A 14,056-nucleotide genomic window follows, 5' to 3' on the forward strand; every position below is an offset into this window, starting at 1 on the left:
TGCATGAATGAATGAGTGAATGTTGAAAACTCCCCATATTTGAAGAAATTCATAAGCCTGCATATTCAAGAAGCCTAGTGAACCTCAAACAGGAAAATTCCAAAGAAATCAACACCAATAACAACTTAATTAAACTTCTGAGAACCTAAAGCAAAGAATCTTGAAAACAACTAGAAAAAATTCCACATTGCCTGTAGAGGAAAAAACAATTACAGTAAGAGCAAATCTCTCATCAGAAATCATGAAAGTCAGGAAGAAGCAACAACACATTTTCCAAGTACTGAAAGAAAAGAACTGTCAATCCAGAATTCTAGAACCAATAGAATTAAGAGAAAACACAATGCATTCACCAAAAAAGTTAAGAATATGTCTCAAGCAGACCCAACCTAAAAGAAGGACTAAATGAAGTTCTCAAGATAGAAAACAAAAGAAGAAATCATGGAACATATAGAAAGAAATCATAAGCAAAAATATGGGCATATACAACAGACTGTTCTTGTCCTCTTGAGTTTCCTAAATTATGTTTGACAGTCAACATAAAAATTATAACACTGATGTTGTTCTAAATGTGCTTTCAATTATATTATAAATGAGAGGAAAAAATAAGGCATAAAGGGAAATAAAATTTCTGTACTTCACTGGAACTGATAAAATGATAATAATAATAGACTATGACAAGTTATGTTCATATAATGCAAAACCTACAGGAGCCACTAAAAGCACTATACAAAGAGATGTGTTCAAAAACACTATAGTTAAGCCAAAATAGAATTCCTTGCCATAGGAAGGCAAAGGGAAAAAAGTAGAAAAAAAATAAAAGAACAGAAAACAAAAATTAAATGGCATACGTTAGACCTAAAATACCTGTATTTACAATAAATATAAGTAGTCTAAATATACCAATTTAAAAATTGGCAAAATGAACTCAAAACAGAACTGAACTACATGCTGTCTAAAAGAAATTCACTTCAAATATAATAATATAAGTGGATTGAAAACAAAAAATATACCATGCAAACATCAATTAAAAGAAAGCATGAGTGACTGTGTTACTATCTGATAAAGCAAACATCACAGCAAATTATTAGGGATGAAGAGAGACGTAAAATGAGGAAAAGGTCAATCTACCAAGAAGATACAGCAGTCCAGATATTTATACACAAAACAGTTGTAACATAAGTGAAACAAAAACTGATAGAACCAAAAAGAAATAGACAAATCACAATTAAAATTAGAGACTTCAACGACTCGTCTCAATATTTTATAGAACAAGCAGAGAGAAAAATCAACATGGATACAGAAGATCACCACCAACAAAAGAAATTAACATTTATGGAATGTTCCTTCCAACAAGACCAGGATACATATTCTTTTGAAGTACCCACAGAACGTGTAACAAAATAAATCATATCTTGGGTAAAAAAAAAAACTTCAACCAATTTTTAAATTTTGAAAAATCTACCAATATCTTTTCCAACCAAAATGAAACAAAACTAGAAATCAAGAACAGAAAAATAGCCTAGGCATGGTAGCACATGCCTATCATCCCAGCAATTTGGGATACTGAGGGAGGAGGATTTTAAGTTTGAGGTTTTTCATATGTATAGACAAGATTATTCCAAAATTTATATGGAAAGTCAAAGAAACTAGAATAGCTAAATTTTTCAGAAAGAATAAAGGAGAATCAATCAATCTGTCCAAATTTTAAATTTACATGTAGTTACAGTAATCAAGACTGGCATTAGCAAAAAAATAGAGATATATTGATGAAACAGAGAACATAGAAATATCCCAGCTGAATTTTTGCAAGAAAAACCATTCAATGGAGGAAAGATGGACTTTGCAACATATGGGGGGGGGGGCGGACCTTCAAAACCTCTATCTACATTCTATACCTTATATAAAAATTAATTTACAATGGATCATAGACTTGAATTTAAAACATAAAACTATAAAACTTTAGGGAGAAATAGAACAGTTTCCAGGATCTAAGCCTGGGTAAAGAGAGCTTAAACTTGACACCAAATAACATAAAAGAAAAAAAGTAATGAATTAGGTTTCACCAAAATTATAACTTCTGTGAAAGACTGTATTAAGACAATAAAAAGGCAAGGCACAAAATAGAGTATTTTCAAACCATACACCAACAAAAGACCAATATCTAGAACAAAGAACTTTTAAAACTCAATAGAAAAACAATCCAATTATAAAATGACCAGAAAAGATGCAGAAATATTTCACCAAAGAGGATATACAGATGGCAAATAAGCACATGAAAAGATGTTCAACATCACTAGCCATTAGGGACATGGAATTTAAAACCACAATGAGATGTCACAAGGCAGAGTAACATGGTGGCGGAGTATGATCCTCCACCAATTGTCTCCCATTTGAAAAATTATTCCAACTCCAATCTTTACGAGAACTGGGGAAGCCAGGTGAGAGACCACAGTGCTTGGAGAAGGCAGGAAGGAGTTACCTGAATCACCCTTCTGCAACTCCAAGCAGAGCAGTATGTAGAGATACCTCTTCTACTTTGCGGAGGTTGAAGGAGATAAATCCAGGTCTTGGACTTGAAACTCAGTACCAGGCTCACCAAGCTCTGTAGCCACTGCTCCCAGACAGTACCAGCAGACTGAGGCTTCGGAACTGTGTTTTCCAGGCAACTAGTGAACTGCCTCCACCAACCTACCCCCAACAACAGGCAGTACAGCTTTGAGAAAGATTCCACCCACTGGGGAGTGGAACAGGAAAGGGAGAATAGAACTAGTGACCCAGTGGCAATAGAAATGAAAACAGGCCAAAGAGTACAAACGCACAGGCAATGCTTTAATTGGGAGGTTTTACTTCAAGGAGAGGTGAGATAGCACAGAGAGAAAACAGGCTGCTCCCCAAATAAGAAAAAAGAGACAAGCCTTTAATCAGGTTGCTGAGGTGGGCTAGGGTCTGACCATTATCTCAGTTCTGGTTTTGCCAGGTGGCTTCAAAGAAGTCATTATCACTTGAGGGGACAATTCAGTTCTCCTGAGATGCTTGTTCCTGCTTAAGGGAATAGCCTCAGTTCTTATCATGGGGTAATTGCTTCTGCTTGGGGTGGGGGATGATCTGTCTGCAAGGCACTGCTGTTCCTGGAATCCAAGGGGTCTGCAGGTTTAGGGCAATAGCTGGAGATTTCTGGGTGCCACTCCAAGAGGTCTGGAACAGGATGTTGTAAAAGTCAGCAGCTGAATGTCCCTAAAAATCTTGAAAATACCTCTTATTTTGGTGTCCTTAGTCTTGAAAAGGGACAAGATAGGTGAGGTAAATTTAAGGATAATAAACCTTGTGTTACCAGCTTTTAGACATTCCATACCCACCTGGGCCCACCAGGCTGACCTTACCTGTGAGGGTCTCTCAGCCATGTCTTGCGTGAATGAGAAAAGGGTTAATTGCTGGAGGATGATGTTGGCTATAAATCAATTACCCATAAACTTATCTAATCAATAAACACACAAGAGCCAATACTCTTCCTAAATGAGAGGGGGAGTGATGGGTCTGGCCATGCCAGTTCTGGCCTCTAACAACCTGGAGTAGCCCAACTCTCTTTTATTATATAGTCACACAGGTAAAGGAGCCTGGACCGGGAGGTGCTTCATCTGTGATGAACAGGATAGGGTGGAGTTAGGGGAGTATTTTCTCAGGGGAACTATGGCAGAACCAGACAGGGAACCACTCCCACTGTGCCACATACCCCCCAGCAATCTGGGACAGACCTCTGTAACTGCCAGTTCTGGGAAGTCAGACCTCTGTGTCATGAGGCTCAACCCTACCTGCTAGATAAGGATGGCTTCCCATACTTACCTCACATGACTCCTGGAAGTTAACAGTCACTCACAATCACAACCAGATGTGTGCCATACCCAGAGCAACACAGTGAACATACCCTGAATCCCAAGTAGTGATATAATCCCGCAACCCCTGCCAACCTTGGCCCCTGAGACACCATAGACATTGCCAATATTGATAACAGTTGATGCAGCTGCATGAACAGTACACCAAAAAACACACTTGGAACCAAAGCCAATGCAGCATATCCAACCGGCACCCTAGCACACATCACCAGCAGAAAGTCTTATCACTAAAGCCACCCCATGAAATTGGTAGAAGCAACTGGCCCACCAGATGCACAAAAACCAACACAAGAAACGTGAGCCAGGCATGGTGGTGCATGCCTATAATCCCAGTGGCTTGGGAGGCTGAGGCAGGAAGATCACAAGTTCAAAGCCAGTCTCAGCAACTTAGCAAGACCCTAAACAACTTAGCAAAATCCTGTCTCAAAAGTAAAAAGGGCTGAGGATGTGGCTCAGTAGTTGAGCACTCCTGGGTTCGATTCCTAGTACCAAAAAAAGAAAAAAAAAAGAAATGTGAAAAAACAATGTAACACAACACCTGCAAAGGAATGCAATAACTCTTTAACAATAGGCCACAAAGAAAATCAACTGATTGCCTGGCAAATAATTCAAAAATATCATTTTAAGGAAATGATGAGATATAAGAGAATACAGACAATTCAACAAAATTAGGAAATCGTGATATAAATAAGGAACCCTGCAGATATAGTTCATAAAAAGGAATCAGAAATCTCAGAGTTAAATGCAATACATGAAATTTAAAACATAGCCAAAAGCCTCAATAGCATTAATAAATCAGGCAGAAGAAAAATTTCTGAGCTTAAAGTCTTTTGAAATAACCCCAAATACATATTTAATTTTTAATAAGAAAGTCTTCAAGACTTATCAGACACCATTAAGCACATCAACATTTACAATATGGGAATTCCAGAAGAGAAGGAAACAGGTATAGAAAACCTATGAGATAATTGCTGAAAACTTTTTAAATCTAGGGGAAAATGTTAACATTCAGGTCCAGGAAACCTAAAGGACCTTTAATATATTCAATCAAAAAAGATTCACTCTTTTTTGCATATTATAATCAAACTATCAAAAGTACAATAGAGAATGCTGAAAGCAAGAGAAAATTGTCCAGTCATTTAAAAGGTAGTCCCCATTAAGCTTCTTGGCAGAAACTCAGAGGCTAGGAGAGAATTAAATGAGCTATTCAAAGTCTGGGGCTGGGGGCAGGGAGAATGCCAGCCAAGAACGCCATCGCCAACAAAGTTATCTTTCAGAAATAAAGGTCAGTGACAAGCAAAAACCAAAGGAATATATGACCACCAGATGGCCTTACAAGAAATGTTTAAGAGAGTCCTAAAAGATGAAGGGTGGACCTACATCATGAAAACATATGGAACTATAAAATCCAACAGTAGAGCAGATACACAAGAGAAAGAATCAAACATTATCAACACAGAAAAGCATCACCCTCAAAAGATGAATAAAAGGAGAGGAAGAAAACTAAGGATATATAAAGCAACCAGAAGAATTAAATCAGAATGAGGCTGGGGCTGTAGCTCAGTCAGAGCACTTGCCTAGCATGTGTGAGGCAGTGGGTTTGATCCTTAGCACTTGTTATGGTTGGGATGTGAGATGTCCCCCAAAAGCTCACCTGTCAGACAATGCAAGAAGGTTCAGAGGAGAAATGATTTGGGTTGTAAGAGTCTTAACCCAATCAGTGGATTAATCCCTGATGGGATTAATTGAAGTGGTAGGGTGTGACTGGAAGAGATTGGAATTGGGGCATGGCTTTGGGGTATATATTTTGTATCTGAAGAGTTGGAGTCTCAGCTTCCTGATGATTCAAACTGCTTTCCTCTGCCACGCTCTTCTGCCATGATAATCTGCCTCACCTGGAGCCCTGAGGAATGAAGCCAGCCTTCTATGGATTAAAACCTCTGAAACCATGAGCCCTCAAATAAATCTTTCCTCCTCTATAATTATGCAGGTCAGATCATTTGGTCACAGAAGCAAGAGAGTTGACTAAAACAAACTAATAAAGTAGAAATAAACAGACTGGGCAGAATTGAGAAATTGGCAGAAGAAAGACTTAAGAAAAACTTGGCTAAAATTTTAAAAGATGAAAGATTAAAATAGGTAAAGACAGAAAAAAATGATTCAGCATGAAGGCACTTGGCATCTGTGAAGGTGGATGAACAAAGTGTTCAAAGATAATATTACTAAATATTAATAAAAAGACTAAATCTGTAGATCAGAAAGTCACACAATGTCTCCAGAAAAACTGACACAGAATGGTTGACGGAAACATACTTCGAGTATAGGGATTGAATCTTTCAAAGAGGAAGACAAACGTCACCTAAAAACTATACGCAAGCAGGTATGGTGGTGGCACACACCTGCAATCCCAGCTACTCAGGAGGATCACTAACATCAACTGGGCAACTTAGTGAGATTGTTTCAAAATAAAATTAAAAGAAAGCACTAGGGATATAGCTCAGTGGTACAGCACTTGCTTAGTATGAGTGAGATCCCAAGTTTGACACCACCCACACACAAAAAAAATTTTTTTAAAGTAAATATACATGTTTGTGTAAGTGGTAGGGAGTTCAAGCTATCAAGCTGGCCTTGCAGCTTAGATTTCCCACAGCAACATATAATGTGAGAAACATTCGATTAGTGTGAAGTCTACAAAGTTGCAAGGTAAAGAAAACATGACCTAGTTATTCTTCAAGTTATTTCACCTATGAGCCATTTGTTAAAAACTTCAGTAAAATCCAAATAACCAAAGATGAAACAAAATAGATCTAACACACAGAGATTACTAATGAGCAGTTAATCCATTTAAATATACAACCATAAAAAAAATCTATGAAAAATTGTCTCAAGGTCAGAAACCTTGACATTAAAAATGTTAAATGATATGGGAGCCAGGTGTGGTGGCTCAAGCCTGTAATCCCAACAACTTGGGAGGCTGAGGCAGGAAAATCACAAGCTCGAGGTCAGCCTGAGCAACTTAGTGAGACCCCATCTCAAAATAAAAATGAAAAGGGCTGTGGATGTAGCTCAGTGGTAAAGCGCCTCCGAGTGCCCCTCTAGTACCAAACACACACACACGCCCCAAACAAATTATGGAAAATAAGGGGAAAAAATTAAAAATGTTAATTTCTATAACTGGCATGCCAATGAAATCATCAATACATATAAAACTGGGGGGAAAGTTTTAAGAACTCCTTCAGTCTCCTAATGTTTTCCTTCTGTCAATTCTAGAGAAAATTTACATAAAATACTAATAGAAAAGCTTTTAGCCCCACTTTCAGTTTCACTTCAGGTTTTTTTGTTTTACTAAATTAAATTCAGATATTTAGTGAGTAGCTCCTCTGGTATCATTCTCTTATTTAATTATTTGTGCATCAATTCTTACATCTGTATTCATACAGAGAAAATCTGGAAAGATGGTTGTCATATATTAAGAATGGTCATTTATAGTTGGATGGTAGATTCTTATTCTCATGATGGTATGTTTTCCTGCTTAGATTGACTTCTTTATAATAAGCATGTATCATTTTTATAGATTAAGTCTATTACAAGTCTTAGGAAGGAGCCATATTCTTAAAAAGACACATAAAGAAGGGAATGTTGCAACTTAAAGGATTTTCAAACAAGCTGTTACTGGACTTATGAAATAGAACAGTTATGACAGGCAATAAAGTGGAAGCCAAGATACTTCTTATCAGGATCACTCTCCCCAAATGAAAGACTAAAAATGAAGTTTTAAAAAAGGATAGGGAAGAAACACAAACTTTTAAAACTTTCTTGCAACAAAACAAATCTTAGGAAGTTATTTTAAAACACAGCACATTTATTTGAACTGTTAATTTTCACAATTCATTGACTCTTATCACAGGTCAATAGCTTCATTCTATACCATATTAGTACATTTACTGGTTTTACATAAAACTTTCTATAAAACTAAGAATTAAAAGTACAACCAAGAGAAAATACAGAAATTTCCCAAACACTTCCTGCCCTTATGTACGCACATATCAACATCCCAAAACAGTTTGGCCCATTTATTACAATTGTCACTGTAGTTTTAATTTTCATCTGCCTAATTTCCCTCTCCTTTATTGCCATTTTTATATCTTCTAGGTGAAGAGTTCAGAATTTTTGACCATTTTGTTATTTGGTTATTTTCTCATTGCATTTCAAGGGTTTTTAAATTTTATTCTGGATATCCATCTCAGTCAAAATGTAATTTGCAAATATTTTCTCTTAGTCTGTGGTTTGTCTTTCGTCTTTTGCAGAACAAAAGTATTCAGTTTTAATAAAGTCCAGTATATTTTTTTAAAAAGCACAACTAAGAACAGAGTCGGGATTTGTGTGTGAGGATTCACCATCATGCAATCCAGTCCCTAAGGTGGTTAATTTTTTTCTGTTTCATAGGCCTCTCAACCTTAAACTCACTTTCCTTTTAGGGAAAATAAAGCCTCTCCTCTGAGCTCGCTCCCACCGCATGCCTGGCCACCATGCTAGCGTTTTGTGTTAACCCAGTGGTACCTGTCCACCCGGTGCCCAACGGCAGGCCTGTAACATTTAAGATTCTTATGCAAGGCATGAGGAACGTTCCCTTGGAGGCCCACACGCCCATCCATCACATTCTTTTTGCGGGGGATGTGGAACCAAGATTGAAAGGGCTGTTTTAAGTTTTCAACCTGGAAAAAAGAAAATACAAAGATCATTAAACTAATAGGTAGCTCTAAAGACTAAACATGAAGTGAAATCTTTCAAAAGCATTAGGAATACAAATGAATGGAAATAAAAGTAGATGATCCGCCTATTGAAAATTTGCCAGCATTTTACATACCTTAAATTTAAATATTACCTTACATCTTTCAGCAAAACTAATTCTTTAATCCAACTGAAAAAATTTTAAACCCATTATTCAAATCTGTGTATATTCTTGGATTCTTCCTCACCCCATTCCAACCTGACCTCTGCCACCCCAATCCAAAGCTGCCTCATCATGATCTCTGGGGCCAAGACCCAGGAGGACCCCTTGTAAATATTTCAGATGACTTACACAGATAGTTTACAGACCACACTATGAAAAGACTTATAAAAGAATTTAGCTGACTACAGATCTGATCCTTAGATGGAAGAAATCTTCCTAAGCCTAAAAAAAAAATCAAGGGCAAATATTTTACTATTTAGTTTTGAACTGTTATACATATAGAACTATATGTAAACTATACATAATAAGAAGTTTAGAAGGCTAGGGAAAAATATTTGCCAATAATATCAAATACTTCCAACTATAAAGTGCCTATAATGCTACATTAGGTGAGGAGAAAATTCAGAAGACAGTAACTACCTAAAAACATTGGGCTTATGGAGATTTTTTGTATATTTAGCTTCACAAGCACTATTATAGATACCATTTTTTAATCAAAGTATCTTTTAAATGAGAATACAAAAATTTAGAGGGAAAACAAGTAAAGAAGATGCTTTTGCGTGTTGCTTGTGAGACTACAAGAAAAGTACACTTTCTAGAAGGTCTTTTGGATATATATTTAAAAGCCTAAAATGTCCACACCAATGACCCAGTAATTTTATATTTGAGAATCAAATCTCATGAAATAAAATTCAGACATCATCATTCAAGTTAGCAGTTTTTTAAAGCAGTAACGTGAAAATAATCTAGAATGTTTGCTGATAACAGTGAATTACAAGGAAGGTAAGTGAAGGTTAAAATGTTAAAGTCATTTAACATTTTGAAATATAATTAAGATACAAATGTAAAATACAAAGTGTTAGAAATTCTAGATCTGTCTTTTTCAAACTGAGTCATGAAATCAAATTAGGTGCTTGAAATCAGTTAAGGTCATATATGGGGCATATCTACTAGTAAGGATAAGTATTGTTTCATAAAACTTATTTATTATATAAATATGCATATCTTGGGGGCTGGGGTTGTGACTCTATGGTAGAATGCTTGCCTAGCATATGTGAGGCACTAGGTTCCATCCTCAGCACCACATAAAAATAAAGGTATTGTATCCATCTACAACTAAAGAAATATTTTTTAAAATAACTGAATAAAGATGCATATCTTTCCATGGGTTGTGATTTAAAGAAAAAAAATTGAGAGAAAGCATCTCTAGCAGCAAGACTTTTGCTCTTTATAGAATATCCCAAAATTTCTATAAATAAAACGTTATTTTTTATTGACCCCCCTCCAAAAAAATCCTTAATATTTACTCTGAGGGAATTTAAGTGGAAGGAAACATGTGTGTCTTCAAATAATGTATGAAGAGAGGTCAAGAAAAGATCAAAGATCCTAAAAACTCAATCAAGTAGAGGTAATATGGAGAGGCTGTGAGACCAAAAAAATATTGCCAAAAATATCAACATTGTAGGTGGTTTTTAACTGTAATAGTTTCATTCTTTCCACATTTTCTTTTTGACAGTGAACACGACCTTTCTAGAAATAGAATAGAAAAAAGTACAGAGAAGAACTGGAACACACTCGACCTGATAGATACTCTTCGGATTGCTGACTTTAGGAATGATCCGAGGTTCCCTGCTACAACTTTCTTCATCAGAGGAAGTGCCAGAGGAGTAGTCTAATGTGGCTCTATTAACAGCATAACTGATTTGTTGGGATAGTTCCCATTCCTTCCATCTGCCCTTAAAAGAAGCAATTATAAATGGATGGTTTTTCTCACCATACCTAAATAGGAAAATAAATTATTCATTAAGGATTCAACTTCCCACAAATTTTATCTCTAATCCTGTCTGGAGACATGTTAACATTTAAAACGAGTTATTTTAAAAAGGGATGGGTCTAAAAATACAAATCGAAGGACATTATGACCTTCAGCTACTACACTGTTGTAATTAGTGAGGACATCCTATAAGAGCTTTTTTGGTTAATTGCTTAGAAAAAGACTAAGACCAATTTCTTTTAGTTCAACTAATGGACTAAATTGCCTCCCATAGTAGATAATTCCCCTTTCTTCCCGATATTGCTTGCATATAATGCTTAGAATTTAAGTCTACAGTTTGCAACAGGGTGCACCCATTAAAGTCATGTTGCAAGTTGCAAAATTTCTGGCCAACCTTCTCCATCCACTCCTAGTGGAGATCCATGCTGTCTAACAGAAGTTTGCATCTAAAATCGTAGCCAAACAGTGTCCCGGCTGCTAAACTGAGGCTTTGGAGCATTGTCTTTCACAAAGGTGTATAGAGTTGACTAAACAACGTAAGGCTTCCCCAAGTAACAGCACACAAACTCTGAGGTTACTCACCTACAGCACACTTCCAAGGGATCTACCCATATGGTCATCTCCTTTGGAAGCCCCAGGTGAGAAAAATTCACATTACTCTCGACACAAGCCCTTTCTAAAATGGGGTCTTTATTCTGATTGTTTATCCTGATACACCTTAGTGAGGGAAAGGAAAGGGGAAGGAAGTGAGGACATGACCACAGGTACTTCAGCAGCAAAATCATGTTGTGGGTATACTCCACCAGCACGCACAGCTCCACCTCACCCCACCCTCTTCCAACCTCCACTCTTAGAACTTTTGATGCAATGGCTCAGAATGTGTGTTGTATCACTAAGTCATGTGATTAGGTCACCAAACATTCACTGTATATCTTTCATGAGAAAAACAAGTTAGATACCATCTAAACCAGGCCTCACGCACTGGTAGTCCCAGCTACTCAGAAGGTAGAGGTGGAAGGACTGCTTGAACCTAGGAGTTCCACGCCTGCCTGGGCAACACAGTGAAACCTGTCTCAAAAACAAAGACGGAAAACAAATTGCCTAATCCACCTCACATATAAGTCGATAGTTTTCAACTACGCTGTCATATCCCCATCTCTTTCAAACCCACATTCAGGCAAATGAATTCGAGCCCATAACACTTTTGTATGTGTAGACAAACAACAAAATTCCTGCCTTTTCCTAGAGAGGTCAATGTCCACTGCTTGCCTTTGCCATGCCACATACAAGCTCTCTCACCTGAAGCCCTGCCCTTTAGAAGGGCAACCAGGGTGCCAGTGACCTCTGTATGTTTCAAACATGATTGTCATCAGCTTTTCTGCAAATTTTTCTATTTTCTCTTTACTCAGTGTTTCATGTTCCTTCACCAATCTTGTGACAAAGAAAACTGCTGCTGCAATTTCATCTCTCATGATTCAAGAACAATCTATGAGGAGACCTGAAACCACTAAAAGGAAGAAATTACATAGAAACAAGGGCTTAATTATTGATATGTAATTGCCATTTGGAAATTTTATATGGTTTAAATCTGGTAAAACATAAATCATTTGCTAGAAAGAAATCCTTAGTGAACTAATTAAGCACATCAACAATATCAATCAACAAAACAGCCAAGAATGCCAATTCCTCGACTTGCTCATTTTTAAAGTCTTTCAAAGGAAAAAAAAATCTTTAAAAGCTTAAAATACTTAAGAAACAAATGAAACATTATGCAACTTAAATAAAATAGATCCTAACATGGAATAGTAAATTACACCCAACACCAGTTTTTTAAAAACACATTTACAAAGGGTAAAACATTTTAGCAGATAGTAGGTTGAAAACATGGCTTGCAAAGTTGCATTCTTTAAGATTATCAAACATATACTTGCCAGAAAAATCTCTTTAGTCCCCACAAAAGTAGACCAGAGTTCAAAGACCAAGTATACCATACATTTCATGCCGCCAGATCTCACTCACACCTGTTTTGTGAGTGCTGGGCTGCAGTTTATATAAGCCTGGGCCCTTAAGACTGATTGGTGGGCAGCCTTACACAGGTGCTGTCCCTTAGGATAAGCATATAACTTTTTTCCAGGATTCCAACAGATTGCGCTTTGGCAGATAAAGAGTAGGTTCTTCATTTAAAGTGTTTAAAGGTTTTCAAGCAGGATTTATATCTTCTATTTTGCTACTAACATCTAATCCTTTATGACAAAGTAAGAATGAAGCCTTCTCCTTCCAGATCCTAATATCCTACAGTCCAATAATTTCATCTCTAATTCTGTCAACATATTATATTTCATCTCAGATCTTTAATAAAACTTAAGATAAATATCTTTGAATAGTTGTTATGTCGACTATGCATTTAAAAAAAACTAAAATGTTTCTTTGTAGAATAAGTGGAAGAGATCTGAGTTTAGTTTCACTAGTTCCCAAAGGGTGAGCCAATAGCCACCTGATTGCACTTTGGGGGCATCTTGCTGAATCTGTAACTTTCAGTTTCCTGTCTGTGAATAGGAGGTACCACAGCAACCTCATAGACTTGCTATCAAGATTACAATCAATTATTAAAGCACCTGGTCTTAAAGCGACAGGAAGAGAGAAAGTACTGCAGAGTAGTTACAAAATTAACCTTGTGGTATCAAATCCTAGTCCTCCAGATTACTAGAAACTCAGGGTAAGCTTCTCAACCTCTCCAGTCTTCAAGATCTACAAGAAAAAAAGGAGAAGAAATGTGCCGATGAAGAATTTGGAACTACACTGCTGGCTTTGGATCCCAACTCCATTTAATGTGTTACCTTAGCAAATTATTTAACCTCTCTGTCCCTCAATTTCTTCATGTATTTAAGGAATAAAACAGTACATACTTTATAGGGTTGTTACAAGAATCAAATATGAAATGTCTAGAGTAGTACCTGGTACTCAGTAAGTACTCTGTAAATGTTAGATATTATTACTATTGCTCCTGTGGAGTAAAATTGGCCAAATTATAATGTTATATTGTGTGCATGTACAAATATGTAACAATGAATTCCACTATGATGTATAAATATAATGCACTAAGAAAAAAATTAAGTTATTAACATCTCTTTTTAAAAATATTGCTAGTACTACTACTACTACTATTATTTTACAGGGTTCTCATCAAGATTAAATTATAAAGGTATGTAAAGCACTTAACAGAGTGTCTGCATAAAGCAAGTGCTCAAGAAGTGGCCCTTCTTATTAACAAACATAAGTAAAATGATTTTATACTTGTCATTTTATTAGGACACTTTTAATGTTGTGTAGTATAAGTGGGGTATAAAACAATAACATATTACAATTATACCTATCATAACTCTTTGTGCTTATTTATTTATTGTTATGGCACCAGAGATCAAACCCAGGGCCAGATGC

General features: G+C 36.5%; 1 protein-coding gene across 1 annotated transcript; it reads right to left on the reverse strand.

Annotated features, from left to right (window-relative positions):
• Positions 1-8,422: 8,422 nt before the first annotated feature.
• On the reverse strand, positions 8,423-12,090 carry BTG4 (BTG anti-proliferation factor 4; the record flags this gene model as incomplete). The annotated part of the gene is made up of 4 exons (XM_079102867.1): positions 8,423-8,605; positions 10,425-10,623; positions 11,201-11,335; positions 11,918-12,090. 4 exons carry the CDS (start codon positions 12,088-12,090, stop codon positions 8,423-8,425), a joined length of 690 nt encoding a protein of 229 aa, XP_078958993.1.
• Positions 12,091-14,056: the final 1,966 nt, after the last annotated feature.

The sequence above is a fragment of the Sciurus vulgaris genome (assembly GCF_902686455.1).
Source record: "Sciurus vulgaris genome assembly, chromosome: 11".
NCBI lineage: Eukaryota > Metazoa > Chordata > Mammalia > Rodentia > Sciuridae > Sciurus > Sciurus vulgaris.